The sequence below is a fragment of the Ipomoea nil genome, unplaced genomic scaffold, assembly GCF_001879475.1.
Source record: "Ipomoea nil cultivar Tokyo-kokei standard unplaced genomic scaffold, Asagao_1.1 scaffold0813, whole genome shotgun sequence".
Taxonomy (NCBI): domain Eukaryota; kingdom Viridiplantae; phylum Streptophyta; class Magnoliopsida; order Solanales; family Convolvulaceae; genus Ipomoea; species Ipomoea nil.
In genome coordinates this window covers 626,573-644,677 of record NW_017617241.1, presented here as the reverse complement: position 1 = coordinate 644,677, position 18,105 = coordinate 626,573, and the positions used below count along the sequence as shown (strand labels likewise).

The following is an 18,105-nucleotide window of genomic DNA, read 5'->3' as shown; positions in this document are numbered from 1 at the left end:
TAGATGATCAAAATTGGTCAATGCCACAATAATACTAGGATTAAAAAAAAAAATGTTCTGATAAAAAAAAGACTAAAAAAATGTTCCTATAAATATAGAATAAAAAATGAAATTAACTCTTAAAAATATCTATAATATTAAGATATATTAAATTAAATAGAATACTTCAATTCTATTGAATTAGAATGAATTCGTCATTAAAAAAATTAAAAATTAAAATGATATATCATATTAAACTATCTTCATTGGAATTTAAACTTGTGATCTTTCATTTAGGAGAACCACAATAATGTCACTCGACAACAAAATCTTTAGCATTTATCTTATATTTATTTATTCATCAACTAACACGCAAAAATACGTGTAATAATCAAATAAAAAATGAATGTTGTTCTAGAAGTCTTGGTTCTAGACTCTTAATTAATTAATGAAATTAATTGTATATAAGCAATAGTATGAAGTATGAAAGCATGAAAGCATGAATGACCCAACTCATAACAGGGTGGAAGATGTTAGTTGGGTGCAACTACTACATGAATCGTGTGCATATATATTTGCGCACCCTCTATGTATTTTTTTTGTACAAAAATATTGTGTATTTTCATTAACTTATAATTGACTCTATCAAATAATATAATTATTGAATTTCATAATAATAATAATTCGTTGGTTGTTGTTCTTCATCTCATTCATCTCCCTTAAAACTCGGTCGCATCACCCTTTCTCTCTCTTGCTTCTTTTATCTCTTCCATTGCACCCTCTTGCAATCAATCTTTCATGACGTCTGTAAGTTCCTCTCCTACTTCCCTCTTTTTTCTTTTTCTCTTTTCGTCTTTATAAATTTTGATGGCGATGAATAACGTAACATGTATGTTTTCTGGAATCTTCGATTCTGTGTGTTACGTTGTTTGTATATGATCGGTCATGATTTTCTTTGCTTTTTTTTTCCGACGTTGTTGTCATCATCGGAATGATAATTGAGTCTTGATCAAACTGTTTGTTGATGTCTGGTTTGGAAATGCATATGGTTAATTATGTGGTATGATGATATGCAGGAAGAGAAAGGCCGGCCCCTGCCAAAATTTGGCGAGTGGGATGTGAATAATCCCGCCTCCGCCGATGGATTTACCGTCATATTTGCCAAGGCCAGGGATGAAAAGAAAGCCACCGGAACGTCGGGGACGGGGGTGCGGCAGGCAGCAAAACCAATGAACGGCGGACAGAATGAAAACGACAACACGGTACAATTCTATCTACGATTATCCTATGTTGTGGTAAAACATGTGTGTGTTAGTTGATGATGATCCGGTTGTTTGCAGAAGAAATGGTTTTGCTGTTTCTGAAAAACCGGAGCTTTTCTACTTGTGAAATGAAAGGTGAAAATTGAAGAGCAATGGCCATTGGGTGGTGGTATATTATGCTATTATTCATAGGCCAAATATCATCCCTTTCTAGTCCAGAAGGGGGGGCATGAGTTGTGGTGGTTGTTTTTCTTTACATACTATCATCATGTATAATATTGCACTTCAATTTAATTGAATGAAAAAAAAAAAGGGGGCAAGAATTATTCTAAATCCTGGCATTTCAAATTTCATGCTCTTATGCTACCTGTGAATACAAAAATCCTCTGCTTTGTCCAATCCCAGAAGCACATAATCAAGTTTGTGCCCGAAACTTAGTGCCTGGAGAACATATGCTGTCGATTGTCAAAGGTTTAGCTATTTGTTTCTTCATAAAATAGACACTCATGGGGAGGGGGAGAGGGAAGGGGGTGGGGTGAAGGTTTCTTGCCAGGGTGGAGAGATCCATTCACCGTGATCAACCGGATGGTTGAACAAACACCCACTCCCAAACTTGCACGTACCAAAGCGTTGATAATTACGGCATATAGGTTGACCCTGAACAAGATTACTAGAGTCAATAAACCCATAAAGCAGCATAAATTGAATTAAGAAGCAAAATAAAGGAACTAAACTATCAATGCTGGCAAATTTGTATTATATCCTTTCTTTTTACAGTTTTATCTTGAGGGGAGTAGCACTCGAATTCAATGCCATTTTGTCTTGTCAGAAACCAAATGAATGCAAATAAGTATAATTCAAAAATTATGCAAGAAAGTCATCAAAGGTGGATCATATGTTTACAATTCCCACATACAATTCCCAAACCTTTACAGGGTGATGTGCAGCCTGCTAAACATCACAAGCAATTACGGAGTAATACACATGAATAAATGCTCATATTGTTGGTCGACAATTCCATGACCAATTTCTTCCCAATTAATTTCTTTTCCTTCCTATAAAAACAATTCTTGTAAGCATGTAATTAGTTTCTTTTCCTGTTAGTTAACAATTCATAGGTTTTTACAAATAAATCACATACAAATGTGAAGGACCCCCACCTCTTCTCCCTGCCCAACCTAATGTCCTGTCCAGTATATTTCCCTCCATTTCTTTCTTTTTTGTTGGGTGGGCGGGAACAAGGCAAGTGAGTTTTGCATGCAAGTGTAACAAATGAAAATATCAACAGCACGTTTGGTTCACGGAATGAATTTGGAGGGAATAAGAATGTTATTCCACAGGGAATAAAATAGGTAAGGAATAGAATAGAAATTGTATTCTGTTGTTTGGTTGGCTGAAGGAATAGACTTTAGTAATTGTATTCCAGTGTTTGGTTGGTTAAAGGAATAGAAATGGAATAGGTTTTAAAGACATAAATACCCTTATACATAATAATAATAATAATAATAATAATAATAATGAATATGATTATGATATACTGAATGTATATATATATATATATATATATATATATATATATATATATATTTATATATTTACTTATATTTATATTTATATACATGTATATGCATGTGTGTGAGAGAGAGAGAATAATAATAATAATAATAATAATAATAATTATTATTATTATTATTATTATTATTATTATTATTATTATACAAATACATATTTATATTTATATTTATTTTCTCACTTATCCCACATCGGTTGGAGAAGTAAGGAATGGAGCCTTGAGGCTCCTATAAAAGGAGCTTCAAGGCTCCATATTTAGGAGCCAAGACTCCGTAATTAAGGAGTCTTATATAGTTAATTATATATACATATATATATATATATATATATATATATATATTCACACACACAAATAATTTATTTAAATATATATATTTATTGATAGATAGATAAAAATTATAATTAATTAAATATATGTATTTATATAATACATTATATTTATTAAATAAATTTTAATATTATGTAATGTGCAAAGGGTATTTTTGGTATTTGTGATATAAAAGCTATTCCCAAGGGCATGGGAATAGCTAATACCAAGAACCCCCCTAGGAATGGCTATTCCCCTTGCGAAGGTAATAGCTCATTCCTAGGCATGTTATTCCCATGACAAAATGATCCAACCAAACGTTGGAATAGGTCTATTCCAAGGAATGTTATTCCATTCCTGACCTATTCCATGAACCAAACATGCCACAAAAGTGAGAAGTTTTAAAATCTCAGAACACAGTGAGACACTTACAGGTCGCAGAGGTAGGCCCTTGTCATTGAGCAGAATATCTGGCTTCTGAGCCGGATGATGAAACCGACATAGAGACTTAAATTTGCAACCCCCAGTTTTCATGAAGTACGCACATTCAGGCTGACCAGGTCTTTCAGGAAATTCTTCAGACTGCATAGCCTTGGTGTGCTCAAAACTCTCTATTCTTTTCACTGAAGCATTTGACACCTGAGTGGACTGAGAAAGCCCATACCTCTGGTAGAGATAACTAGGGCCCTAATTTATTATATAATAGCAGAATTAGGATAATAGAAGACATTAGCAACATGATGAAGATATTTCTATATTTGTGCTGGAAGAAACAATTTTACATGCAATGGAAATGAGAGGATGGAAGGGTGGAAATGAAGGGGATGGTCAAGAAGTACCCTTCAATGAACATAGAATACAATGCCTCTCCCAAACCAAGCAGATCTATATAAACTAAAGTCCCCAGAGAAACCATGGTAAACATGTAATATGCCATAATGGATTTAAAATTTAAAAAAAAAAAAAAATGCTCGCCATAATATTTCACTTACTGTTCTAGGTTTTTGCTTGTGTGAGTGAAAAGTAAATTTAACTAGCAGCAGATCGTATAGAATCCTAGGATCACTATTTGATTCCCTCTGAGAGAATTATGAATAAACTCTTCTTACCCAATGCCAGCCAGATTAAATGCAAAAAAGAAAGACAAATAACGTATTGACTAGAAAATACAGAGAAGCATCTTACCTATGAAATTCAAATATCAGATTACACATTTAAAAATGGACAATGCTTAGTACCCCCCCTACACCTATCACTCACAAACTTGCCACTCCCTAATGTGGCAAGTTGTAATTGGTTAAGATATGAAATAAAAAGAAGAAAAAGGAAAATCAAACCAATTAAAACTTACCGCATGAGGGAGTGGCAAGTTTGTGAGTGGTAAATGTAGGGGCACTAGGCATTTTCCTTTAAAAATTGGCTCACAAGTCCTTTAAGGGAAAGAAGCTTGGAACCAGTTGGAAGTGCATCGAACTGACAACTGAGAACACTATTAGATGAATAGATGGGATGCACAGCCCAAAATAAAAAGTTAATGTGAGTTGTGACAACAGCATTCACTATAATTTTCAGCCTCGTCTAACTAACACTATGCCTCTTGTACAGAAAGAGACATCATGCCAGAAAAAGAAAAACTTGTATTGTTATGTTTCTAAATCACTGTAACCAGTAGCAAGTTGTACTGGTTTTAGTACAAGAAATTGTCCTCAACTTACACGATCTCAGCCCTATTCAAGAAGAAGGTTTATTCTTTTATTGTAAGAGAAATATGGCATCCATAATACCTAGAATAGAAGAATCAACACTTCATCTCTTGGCTAGGTGTTGGAAATAAGTCAATGAGAAGAAACAGCAGCAATGTAGAACTGTAGATATGTGAAGCAGACTCGTAGATGGAGGCAAATAAACTCTAAAGCACTTGGCTAAGGGGACCACAGAATGAGAAATTTATGGAAACACCAGATGAAACAAATAAGAATCACAGTTCCATACAAAACAAATTAAGACAATGGTCTAAAAGTAAAAATTCAGGACAAAACATAATTGCTCCAACTGAATGATAAATAATTTATACCAGATAGTTCTTCCTTTCAGAGTGCGAAGAAATATGCGATGAACTGAAACTTGGGAAAGAAAGAGTTTTATCAGACGACATATGTAAAGCGTCAGGTGGCCATGATGTTAGACCCAGTTGTGATGTCCCTGAAAAGTGCAATGATTCACCAGCATCAAGATTCCCAAAAGAACAGTGTGATTGTCCAACAGATTCATCATTCAGGGTTGAGGAAGTATTTAGTCCTCCCATTGGGGTAGGATTAGGATGGTGGAACACACAGTGAGCCCCATATCCACATGTACCATTACTCATGTAGAAAGGACACTCTTTCTCACCCTAGCAAAATAAGACAATGTATTTAGACTTCTAAAGTAAAAGTTCCATATTTAAGCAAAAACAAACGGTGCATGGTTTTATTATCATTGAAGAAAAATAGTAGGCTATAAATGGAGATACAAGGATATAGCAATAACAATTAAACAGCAACTGCAATAGAAGTACAATTCCAGAAAGTTTAGTACAAACATTTAAACCCAAGCACAAGAATAGCATTACCAATCGTATTGGCAAACCTAAGAAGTTAAACTGCAACTTAGATTCCCCTTTGGAGTGCATGTATCTACAAGATTCTCCATACTTGCAACCTCCTGCTTCTAAGTAAAACTGCAAATCAGCAGAAAACACCGCTTCAGCTTTTCCACATTTAGTGCAAGTAAATTAGTGCTGCAGATAAAGGTACTGAATGGAGTCAAGGTGGCAACATAACCTGAAAAAAGGTAACTACTTTTACTTTTAGTGTAACTAAGACAGGGCTGCAGATAAAGGGCTAAAATAAGTTGACTAGTAGCATAACTAAATACTCCGTACTATATAGGATTCTCATATCTGTTGAATCATTGTTCCAACCACAGGGTGCAATTTCAACTAACTTCAAGTGTAACCAGTAACCTGCCCAAACCACTAATTTTTATAGCATTGGGCAGGTAGCACTAAAACATGGGTCAGCTTGGGTGGATGGGTTTGTAGGGTTGGAACAGATCAGGAAAGAACATTCTCCCGCCTCTTTAATTCATATCATAACATCAATCCTCTTAGTTCACTATTCATGTTGCTTTGAACAAGTGCCAATGTCTCTTTCCTCAATTCAGACTCCACTTTCCTTCTCTTCCTGCTATTGCGAAATCAACTTTCAGATTCAGATGAATTAGTGCAGGTGCCTTCATCAACTTCTCCTTAGAGTTGTGAGAAAACTTCAAGATATTGTACTTTTCAAATAAATTGTTGTATGGGGTAAAACAAGCCAAAACCCATGAATGTAAAGTATGGCTTTCAACTAAAACAATAGAACTTGAAGACTAATAAACAGATTTCTGCAATGAGGCTTTAAGAAACAAAGCTTTGCAAATGAACCATGGACCTTTTTCTCCTGATATTCTCATCCAAAGTGTGTAACTGAATGGGTCTCTAATCAAAAGGAGCATTATAGTTACATGGCTTTTGCATTCCCATCTGGAGTATTAAAAAGGTATAATCTACAGTTCTATACTTCTATACCAAATGTGATTGAAGAATCTATTGGTTGGGAGAAACCTCTAAATGACAAACACTGAAGCAGAGTCATAGAGATACATCCTCATTAGTCATTACTGAATATAAAAGGAAAAATAATAGTAAGCTACAAACTATATCATCAGGCAAATAACCTATGCATGAGCTTTCTACACTGACATATACCAAAAGAAAAACAAAACGAAGTTTGGAGATAGTAAACACGAACCTTGCACACAATCTGAGGAGATTTCTTCAGAGAGCCATCCCTGTAGTTTTCCTCGACAACCTTCAAATTGAACAGAAAATCATCCAGATCAGTTAAGGACTAAGACATAAATTCACAAAACAAACCCTAGAAACAACAAGTCAACAACACTCAAAACCTGGCCAGGCATCCTCATCGGGTGATTGAATTTGCAATTGATGCCGAATTTGCAGGCCCCGGTCCGAAGGTAAAAGGCACAATCCGGAACATTAGGCCGGAGAGGAAGCCCAAAGGTGCTACGCTGGCCGGAGTTGAGAGCGATACTGGCGAAGTTCTCAGCCAGAGCCAGAGTTTCCTCTTCCTCCTCCTCCTCCTCCGAGGAAGTGAAACCGCGTCTCCGCATATCCATGGCTGCTGCGCTGCATACGAAACCTTAAGCGTTAAGGAGACGGAGGAATAGACGGACCGAATTCCAGTGGACAGCAAGTGATGAGTGCGAAGCAGTGTGTGAAGTAGGGAAGAGTGAAGAAGATGACGACGAGGGAGAGCAGAACGGTTTGTAACCTTTTTCCCCGCTGTCGAATCCCCACGCCACCCCTGCGGGCCCCTCACCATACCCTCCATGCAGAGCAAACAAATGATGCCATTTTGGATAAATAATAATAATAATAACGAGCTTATTTCACTTTTGTCTATTGAACCATTTTTATAGGAAAAATGTCACTTTTTTTCACATGAATTATATGCTTATAATATTTTTTCCCTTGATTTATTTATGTATTCATATTTTTTCCTCAGTTATGTTATTAGTGACCAGTTTTTTCTCCTTTATTGTTAAATAGAAAATAGACATTTTTACTTTTAAAAATAAATATATCATTTATTTTTTCTCCCCAATAAATTATTACATATATGTAAAGATGAGTACGGTTCAATTTGAACCTAACCATACACGGTAACAATCAAACCGAAATAGTAAGAACGGATTTGGTTACGATTTAGAACCGAAATAAAATAAAATAAAATAATTGTTGAATTAAGACTATTTTAAAAATTAAAAAAAAAATAGAATTTACAAAAATAAATAAATAAATTTTAAATCAGCAGTTCAAAATCGAAATTGGTACCAAACTAAACCGATTTATCATTTACCAACCGTGTTTGATCATTTTCACATTTATTCAAATTCTACGTATAAGTAAATATAACTACGGTTCGATTATGAAAAATGATATATCGTAACAGAAACCTTTTAAGAATGTTCGAGTTTCGATTGAACCGCCAGTTCATAGTTCAACGAAATGATAAATTGAAATAGGAACCTTTTAAGAAGGTTTCATGTGTGAGAACGTTTGGATCACATGAAGCGTATAATATTTTTAATTAAAATATACTACTTTTAATTTAAAAAGCTACGGAGTAGTATTATATGTCATACTTAAAACAATTTTATACCACTTTTCTGAAGGAAGAAAAACAAAAACAAACAAACAAAAAATAGAAATTGTGGCTTACTTTTCCTAATGTTAATTTTAATTTCCAGAATCATTGTACCCACCATGTAAAGATCGAAAACAAATGTTAGAATGTCGATTATTTTTCCTTGAAAAGATATGGTAATGAGTTATTTTTAAGTCAATTATTTCTGAGTCTCATTAATATAATTAACACATTGAAATTCTGTTCAATAACGCTAATAACTTATGCATTAATAGAGGCGGAGTCAAGATTTGTTGGTGCGAAACAATCGCAATTTGAAAGAGAATAATAAAATACATTAATATTCATTTAACCTATTCCAAAATACATCATTATATTACAAGTCTACTCAAATTTAGAACGTCTTTTTTACATGTTAAGAAAACCGTCTATAATTGAATCTATACTAAATTGTTTTGCAATTTATTTTTCAATGTATACTAACAAACAACCATTAAGAATCTGGAAAACAAAAAAGAATAAAAATATGTATAAGCCATATTTTTGGCTTATACATATTTCAAGAATAAGAAATTTGGAATCTGTTAAACAATATGTGATTGTGTACGTAGAAGAAACTTGCATGGGCAACTCAACTGGTCATAGAGGTGAAAAGTTGGAAGAATGACCAGGGATCGAGTCTCACTAACGGTAGTGTGGGAGCTACCTGGGGGCTGCTCTGTTGGGCAAAAGTTTTTGTTTGGAGAGTGCAGATACTTTGGGGCAAATTAGTTCCAAAACTGTTTATAATTATGAATATAGAATTCAAAAACTATCAACATAGAGTTTTGTAATTGTGAATATGAAGTTCAATAATTGAGAATATGAAGTTCAAAAATTATGAACATAGAGTCTTATAATTATGAACATAGAATTCTATAATTATGAATATAGAGTTTAAAAATTATGAACATAGAACTTTATAATTATGAACATAAAATTAAGTAATTATGAACATAGAACCGTGTCCACCTTACACGATTCCATAACATAACAATCCATACTTTGGTGAGGTGGATGGTTAGGGGAGGCAAGGGCCCAACTGCCCAAGGCCCACAGTTACCATGTAGGTTCTTCTAAAATTTAAATCTTCTACCCCTACATATAATAAAAAAAAATATGAATAGATAAAAATGTCCTTACTAAAAATAGAAAAAGTAATGAGAATGATTAAAATTGTCTAAAAAATAATAGTCTAGGGATGTTAAATTACAAAAATGATAGTTTGTGACTAAATTTGGAATTGTCACCAAAGACAAGCGACCTCTGGTGGAATTAACTATTTTAAAATTGATCAATGTTTATCGTCTTTCAAGTATTGATTTTGTGTCTTTTTGGTCCTCCAGTATATTTTGCATCAAATAGTTGTTTGAGATAAGAAGATCTCAAGTTTGACTTTTCATAGGGGTTGCCTATTAGCCTTCTTAGTTTGAGCCGAACAACTATAACTAACCTATGTTGGTTTAACTCTTTACAGGGCGTTTGGTTGTAGGGGGAATTATGTGGGAAAGAAATTGTAATTCCATGGGAGTTGAATTACTGGGAATAAAGTGAGAATTTAAATTCCAGTGTTTGGTTGATAGGAATAGAATTACTGGGAATTTCAATTCCAATGTTTGGTATACATGGGAATTGAAAGGGAATAAGTAGTATAAAGTCAAAAATGTCCATTATTGTTGTTAGACATTAATTTTAGGTTAAAAAGGAAAGGGTAATTTTGACTCATCACTATCTTTTTTTCTCAGGAATTAAAATCCCAAGAGGGGACATGGGATTTTAATTCCATGAAAATGGGGGAATTGCAATTCCATGGAATTGCAATTCCCTCCAACCAAACTACGGAATTTAATGGCCTTTGGAATTAGGTGATAATTAAGTGGGAAGGGAATTTAAAATCTCTCTAACCAAACGTCCTGTTATGGTCCTTTACCGACTAAAGTCATAAGGATGGTTTCACCTAGAGTGCTCCATCACGTAACACTCGTAACAGTTACGACTTTTCCCTAAATCAAGATTATATTGTTTGAGATATCTCTAATAAAATCAATTAAGATGTGTGGTTGGGGAATATAATCATATATGATTGTGTGATGTGTACTATATATATGACAAATTTAGTAATGGTTATGTGGTCGATGTGTAAGAGCATCAATATTAGTGAGTATTGAGGAGTTTTTGGAACAGTAAATGCTGAGTTGGTGGAGAGAGAAGGCAAGAGAGATCACATGTGAGTTTATTTGTGAGGATGAGTTTTTTTTTTTTCTTTTCTTTTTTGCAGAAATATGGAACCCACTGAAGAAATTTTACAGTCGCGTGCGTGTCACAAGCGCACTCCCTGACATGCTAACAGTAACTTTTTTTTTTTTAAATCAGTTTTGTTTTTGTTTTTGTTTTTTTTTTTTCTTTCTCTTTTTTCTCTTCCCTCTCATATTCTCTTTCATAATCACACTTACAAGAACTCTTCAAAAAAAAAAAAAAACAAAACAAAACAAAACAAAAAAAAAATTCACGGATGCTCTAAAGTAAAAGAAAGAGTGCATAATGTATGTTAACAGTACAACTTGACCTTTATAACATAACATATATAGTCAAAGATCTGTCCATACCAAAGACATTACCATGTGAGGCTTTAATATTACTATAATTGGTACCCAACTACACAAGTCACCATTTCACCTAACTCTACACACACCAAAGAGTAAAGAGTTTAGCCATGTTTGATAAAATATTTAGATATCAATCAATTTTGATATATTTGACGATCATTATTAGTTGTTTAACTTAGTTAAATAATCAATTTAAGTGTTTGATTAATTAGCTTTTTGTAACAATTTATTGTTCTAAAATTTTAATACGCAAAAAGCTGCTCAAAAGTAATTTTTTTCAATAAACTTCTTAAGAAAATCATTTTGCAGGTAATCAGCTACCAGCTAATTTACCAAATAATTTTCTACATTACTAACTAGTCAAACTCACTAATCCAATCAACTAACTTATTTACCAAACATCACTCTCATTAACTAATCAATGGTGATAAATAACTCACACTCCAGACTCTTCTCGCCATAAACTTGCTCGGGTCATTATCAAATATTGGATGACCCTTTCCAGCTAAACTAACTTCAATTCTGTTCTAAAAAAAAAAAAAAAAAAAAAAAACTTCAATTCCAATTCAAAGATTATCTAAGTTCTATAACTCTATTAATGAGCTGATCTGAGCTTAGATCTGAACCACACTCCCTGCCGTTTCTATATCCGATCCGTGTAGAAAACATCAGAGTCCGCTGGGTACAGTTTCTTCAGTGCTTGTTGGACGGCCATGGAAACCGGTTTCTATGAACACCTCAAATCTCAACCGCCATGGCTTCTTCTACTTCTAGCTCTCGGCTTTTTCAAACTTGTCGCCTTTTCACTAACCATTCTGGAATGGGTCCGAGCCAACTTTCTCCGGCCGGCCAAGAATCTGAAGAATTACGGCTCCTGGGCGCTGGTAACCGGAGCTACCGACGGCATCGGAAAAGCCTTTGCTTTCCAGTTAGCTCGTAAGGGGCTGAACGTAGTTCTGGTGGGCCGGAATCCGGAGAAGCTGAGAGACGTTTCCGGTGGGATAAAGGCCAAGTATGGGCAGATCCAGGTGAAGAGTGTGGTGGTGGATTTTTCCGGCGACTTGGACGACGGGGTTCGGAGAATCCGAGAGGCGATCGAGGGGCTTGACGTCGGAGTGTTGATTAACAACGTGGGTGTTTGTTATCCGTACCCGAGGTTTTTCCACGAGGTGGATGATAAGCTGTTGGGCGATGTGATTAAAGTGAACGTGGGAGGGACTACTAAGGTTACTCAGGCGGTTTTACCGGGGATGCTCCGGCGGAAGAGAGGGGCGATTGTCAATATTGGCTCCGGTTCCGCCATTGTTATCCCTTCAGCTCCCCTTCATGCAGTTTATGCCGCCACCAAAGCGTAAGTTAGCTGTATACACACTCTTTACGGCATCCATTTAATTACGTCTCCCCTCATTTTTCCTTTTATTGTTGTTTTCCTTGAAAAAATGGTCCCTAAAGTTTATATAAAAACAAATGGCCCTTAAACTTTTATAAATTACAATTAACCACATATATATGTTATTTTTGCAAATTATAATCTGAAATTTGATAATAATTTGTAATAGTAGGTCATTAGAGTTCGTGTGATGTTATAATTAGTTATGGGGATTAAAAGTTAAAATTGACTATGGTCTGCCCGTGATGAGGTGACCAACAACCATTTGCTAATTGTGAGTTTTTATCCCGGAGTTAGTCGGAACATCATATCACTGGAACCTAATGACTTGCTATTACAAATCACATATTTTTTTGTGATTTTTTTGTATAAAGTTGAGGGATCCATTTGATCATTTTTTTTGTTTTTGTTTTTGTTTTTGTTTTTGTTTGTGAGTGATGAGAAAAATCCTAGCCACTATTCAGAGTGTACTTATGGTAATTAAATTCTGTCTTGTAGCCTTAATTGATAAAAAAGTGATAAGTCAACTTAAATTGTTCACAATTGATGAATTTAAACGAAGAAGTAAGGTTAATAATAGACTTGACCGAGTAGAATTGCATGCCCTGCATGTCCACTTTGATTTCCTGCAAATCTGTAATAATATTTTGCCATGCATCCTGTCATCTCTGCAACTAAACGATTTTTTGATTCTACTTTCAGATACATTGATCAATTCTCAAGATGCCTTTATTTGGAGTATGGCAAAAGTGGAATTGATGTGCAATGTCAAGTATGTATTGCTCCCTACTCCCATCTCAAAACCTGTTGATCTACAGCCATACATATACAAACACTCATAACTTGAAGCCAATTAACAAGATTAAAACTTGAAATCTCACTGAAAACAAAGAATTTGGTATATATATACAATCCACACATATATGTAAGCTAGAGTATAGTACTGCACCTAGGGGGCAACCTATGCCAGGCCAGTCAAGTCGATCAAACTATTACTTCGTATAGTTTGGCAATAACAAGATTTCAAGTTCAACGACTTACAATAGAAACTGTTTATTATTAACATTTTTGGTTTGAGCTGGTTTACCCAGATCAAAAAGTAGCTGCCCAGATTTCCATTGTATTTTGCAGGTACCATTATATGTGGCAACCAAAATGATATCAATCAGGAAATCATCATTCTTTATTGCATCAACAGAGGAGTATGCGGAGGCAGCATTGCGGTGGATAGGTTATGAAGCAAGGTGCACCCCATATTGGCCCCATTCTCTGCAATGGGCTTTGGTCTATTTCTTCCCCGACTCTGCTATTGATGCCTGGCGACTCAGGGATTGCATGGGAATCAGGAAGAAGGGAAAGCTCAAGGATTCAAGGAAGAAGCAGGAACTGATGATGCAACTAGCTTCTTCAGCCTCAAAAATTAGTACCACTTGAGTGAACAAATACTTGTCATTTTATGAATATTGCATTGACTATGTTTGAGAGGTCATATTGTAGCAAGAATAATATCATATCAACATGCAATGTACTTTTTACTTTAATTTAAACTTTTGGTTGACATTACTATATGTTTTAATTGATTAAAAAATGACTGTTTTTACTAAGTTCCTTTTCTTTCTCCAGTAAAATACAGATATGTAACAAGAGTTTTTACTTAATTGGAATATACACTTATCATTTTTCTTGGACAAATCGAGCAATGGTTGTGTGCATGGTGTGTAAATACGAAAGAGTAGATGTTGTTAGGAACTTTATTCGCGGTGAGGTCATTTTAAGATGGTTTTCATGTGAAATGGTGCACTTTTTAATCGAAAAGCACACCATAATTATGATTAGGTCCAAACTGAAAAAAAAAAAAAAAAAAAAAAAAAAAACAAATCTCTTATATATTACTTGATGTCAAAGATTTACTTCGTGTCGTTTTTCCAAATGCGTTTATCTCTTTTGCTAAACGATCAACGAAAACTACCAATTTGTTAGTTAAGAATTCTCTTTCTTTGTTTAGTTGTAAGGAATGGTTTAATCACCCTCCCTCGTTCATTTGTAACGTGCTGTCTTCAGGCCTCTTGTTAATGAATTTTCTTCCTTTGGTATTAACAAAAGAAAAAAATTAATTTATACCTTACTAGGAAAAAAAAAAAAAGAATAAGTTTGTTTATACATATTTCATAGTCAAAGAATTGTACTTATCACCACATGAGTTTTTCATACTATATATATATATATATGAGAGAGTTCCATACCACATACATGTCATACTACATGCATCACCATTTCAACTGACTCTAACATACCACATAAAAGAAACAAATAATATATATTAGTTCACCGTAAATGGTGATAGTGTGTGAGTACAATTACTACAATGGAACATTATTCTCGTATAAAAAAATTACGAGTTTGATATTTACAAATACTCTTTTAGTCAAGTCCATTACATAAAGCATATATATATATATATATATATATATATATATATATATATGAAAATAAGTAATTTGGAGAGTTGGTAAGAAGACAATTAATGCAATTCTAATTTTTCTTAAGTAAGAGTTAATGTATGTTACAGAGAAAACGCAAACCAAATTCGAATTAGTCTTGGACTGATTATGTGTGGGGTAGAAGGGGGTGGAAAATTAATGTATGGACCATGGTACACACAATGATGTGTACCATTACAAAACTACATTTTTAATATACAAAACTGAATTTACATTATACAAAATCATGTACTTTTAATACTCAAATAATGTATTTTCTTTAAATATAATGTATATTTTTAATATATTAAAAATATATTATTTGTATATTAAATATATATTATTTGATGATATGATCCACACAATTGTGTTAATGTTAATGATTGGGAGAGTGCTAAGTCAAACCTAACTAAGATTTGTTTAGTCTTATGATTATGAAAACGTGTAAATTTTGTTTAAGTGCAGAGTCTTCTCACGTGCAATTGTTATGACATGGACTCGGTCCACCTTGCAAGGTGGACCCAGGTCCAAAAAGACGTAACTTTGCATGGTTGGAATAATTGTATCGTTAGTGGTATCGTTTCCTCAGTTAATGATATTTTTTTTTTTTTAATTTGTGTGAATATAAAATTCAAAAATTGTATTATATTGTTGATACAATTGTGAATATAGAGTTATGTAATTATGAATATTGAGTTTTGCAATTGTGAATATTGAGTTTTTTTTTTTTTTTCTTTTTTTTTTTTTTTTTTTTTTTTAAGTTAGGGGATCTAATTGGAGTATACAGTTGACTTAAGAGACGAGTTTGACCATTTTTTCTATAATTAATAAACAAAAAGTGTTTGCATGGACAGTTAGTCACATGGTAAACTTTGGGAACAAACCCAAAATAGTCTCATAAGCTACAATGTGGGGTAACCTCACAAAGTGAGGGGCTACTTGTCTGCCTGTTGCTGCTTTCTGCGGCTCATCAATTGTCTGTCCTGAAAGGTGAGCTCCAATCTGCACCTTTATGCTCAAGAATATAATTAATTTATATACAATTATGTTTATCAGTTGGATTTTTATATTATTCTCAAGTGGGTAATTGGTATAATATGTTTTGTAAATGTTGTAATGTGTGTTCTTAATGGCTTCCCGTTGTTGTAGTTCAATTTATATACATTTATGTTGTTGTAAAGTGTGTATTATAAATGTGGTTCGGTTGTAAATAGATTTTAAATTGCTCTGATATAACTTGTTAGGATTAAACTGCTTTGATAACACTTGTATTTGTTTTAATTTAATTTGTAATATTGTCATTTTTTTTTACCTGTCTATAATTAGTCTATAGTCCCCGGCTATTACACGTAAATTTGTATCACGTGAGGCTGTTTTTTTTGTTTAATTTGTTTATAAGTTTCATGGCAGCATTTTATAGGAATTAAACTGCTCTGATACTGTTCTGATAATACTTGTATTTGTTTTAATTTAATTTGTAATATTGTCTTTTCCTCTTTATAATTAGTCTATAGTCCCCGACTATTACACATAAATTTGTATCATGTGAGACTGTTTTTTTGTTTAATTTGTTACAGAGGTCAGTCTGGAGAATCCAGTTGTGGATGTAACTCCAGTTCCCCTCGCTGCATCATCTGGAGATCTCATATCCTGTGAACGTATTTTGGTGGCTGGTATATAGAGAATGAAACTGTGGAGTTACTTTAGGGCATATCGTGTCACTTTACGCCCATCACCCTCTTTTCCTAAGAGGTTTCGTGGTAGAATTAGTATATTATCTCACAAGTAAATTTAATGTTTGTCAGCATTTTATTTTAATAATAATAATAATAATAATAATAATTATTATTATTATTATTATTATTATTATTATTATTATTATTATTATTATTTTGTGATTTGATTTCTATTATAAATTATCCTGCGAGATTTCTTCTCTTGGTTCATGTCAATATCATGAAGTTCAAGGGAAAATTTTATAAGATGGGGGTTGGAACCGTATTATGTCACCTTACGATGACAGAATCATTGATGTAAAATACATTGGTGATATTTGTGGTCCTGTGACTGTAACGGTTGAAGAGCGTAAGATGTTGCCATCATGATGTCTTTGCTTATGAAATCTTTTCCCATCGTTATGTTTAGGTGACTTATTATTTTTAACTATTTTTCCTCTTAGTCCTCTGGTCGAATTTCTCGATATTGAACTTGATGACATGCGACATCTTTAAAAATAATTCTCACGCTCTGATATCACTCTGATACGGATTCTCAATATATATAAACTCTCAAATGAGAATTAAAATGATTATATATATATATATATATATATATATATATATATATATATATATATTATCATTTTTATTTGTTTTAAACCGCTTTGATACCACTTGTTAGGAATTAAACTGCTCTGATAATATTTGTATTTGTTTTAATTTAATTTGTAATATTGTCATTTTTTTAACCTCTCTATAATTAGTCTATAGTCTCCGGCTGTTACACATAAATTTGTATCTTGTGAGACTGTTTTTTTGTTTAATTTGTTACAGAGGTCAGTCTGGAGAATCCAGTTGTGGATGTAACTCCAGTTCCCCTGGCTGCATCATCTGGAAATCTCGTATCCTGTAAACGTATTTTGGTAGATGGTATATCGAGAATGAAACTGTGGAGTTACTTTAGGGCATATCGTGTCACTTTACGCCCATCTCCCTCTTTTCCTAAAAGGTTTCATGGTAAAATTAGTATATGCTCTGACAAGTAAATTTTATGTTTGTCAGCATTTTATTTTAATAATAATAATAATAATAATAATAATAATTATTATTATTATTATTATTATTATTATTATTTTGTGATTTGATTTCTATTATAAACTATGCTGCGAGATTTCTTCTCTTGGTTCATGTTAATGTCATGAAGTTCAATGGAAAATTTTACAAGATGGGGGTTGGAACCGTATTATGTCACCTTACGATGACAGAATCATTGATGTAAAATACATTGGTGATATTTGTGGTCCCGTGACTGTTACGGTTGAAGAGCGTAAGATGTTGCCATCATTATGTCTTTGCTTATGAAATCTTTTCCCATCGTTATGTTTAGGTGACTTATTATTTTTAACTGTTTTTCATTTTAGTCTTCCAGTCGAACTTCTCGATATTGAACTTGATGACATGCGACATCTTTAAAAAAGATTTTCACGCTCTGATATCACT

At 33.5% G+C, this 18,105-nt stretch overlaps 2 protein-coding genes and 1 long non-coding RNA gene across 4 annotated transcripts; 2 read left to right on the top strand and 1 right to left on the bottom strand.

Moving 5' to 3' along the window:
* Positions 1-564: 564 nt before the first annotated feature.
* LOC109178009 lies at positions 565-1,574 on the top strand. The gene is made up of 3 exons (XR_002053653.1): positions 565-786; positions 1,056-1,241; positions 1,320-1,574. It is a non-coding gene; the product is annotated as an uncharacterized LOC109178009 (long non-coding RNA).
* On the bottom strand, positions 1,557-7,557 carry LOC109178008 (zinc finger CCCH domain-containing protein 67-like). 2 transcript variants are annotated; one of them, XM_019327502.1, is made up of 6 exons: positions 7,111-7,555; positions 6,954-7,013; positions 5,732-5,839; positions 5,195-5,512; positions 3,553-3,807; positions 1,557-1,898 (listed from the first exon to the last, which is right to left on the bottom strand). In XM_019327502.1, exons 1-6 carry the CDS (start codon positions 7,339-7,341, stop codon positions 1,746-1,748), a joined length of 1,125 nt encoding a protein of 374 aa, XP_019183047.1. In that variant the 5' UTR covers positions 7,342-7,555; the 3' UTR covers positions 1,557-1,745. The 2 variants fall into 2 exon arrangements, with proteins under 2 accessions (XP_019183047.1, XP_019183048.1); XM_019327503.1 differs by lacking the exon at positions 1,557-1,898 and adding an exon at positions 2,405-2,526 and having other exon boundaries at positions 3,510-3,807; positions 7,111-7,557.
* Positions 7,558-11,531: 3,974 nt separating this feature from the next.
* LOC109178251 (very-long-chain 3-oxoacyl-CoA reductase 1-like) lies at positions 11,532-13,968 on the top strand. The gene is made up of 3 exons (XM_019327871.1): positions 11,532-12,368; positions 13,110-13,179; positions 13,539-13,968. The coding sequence occupies exons 1-3, from the start codon at positions 11,731-11,733 to the stop codon at positions 13,839-13,841; spliced, it is 1,011 nt and encodes a 336-aa protein (XP_019183416.1). The 5' UTR covers positions 11,532-11,730; the 3' UTR covers positions 13,842-13,968.
* Positions 13,969-18,105: the final 4,137 nt, after the last annotated feature.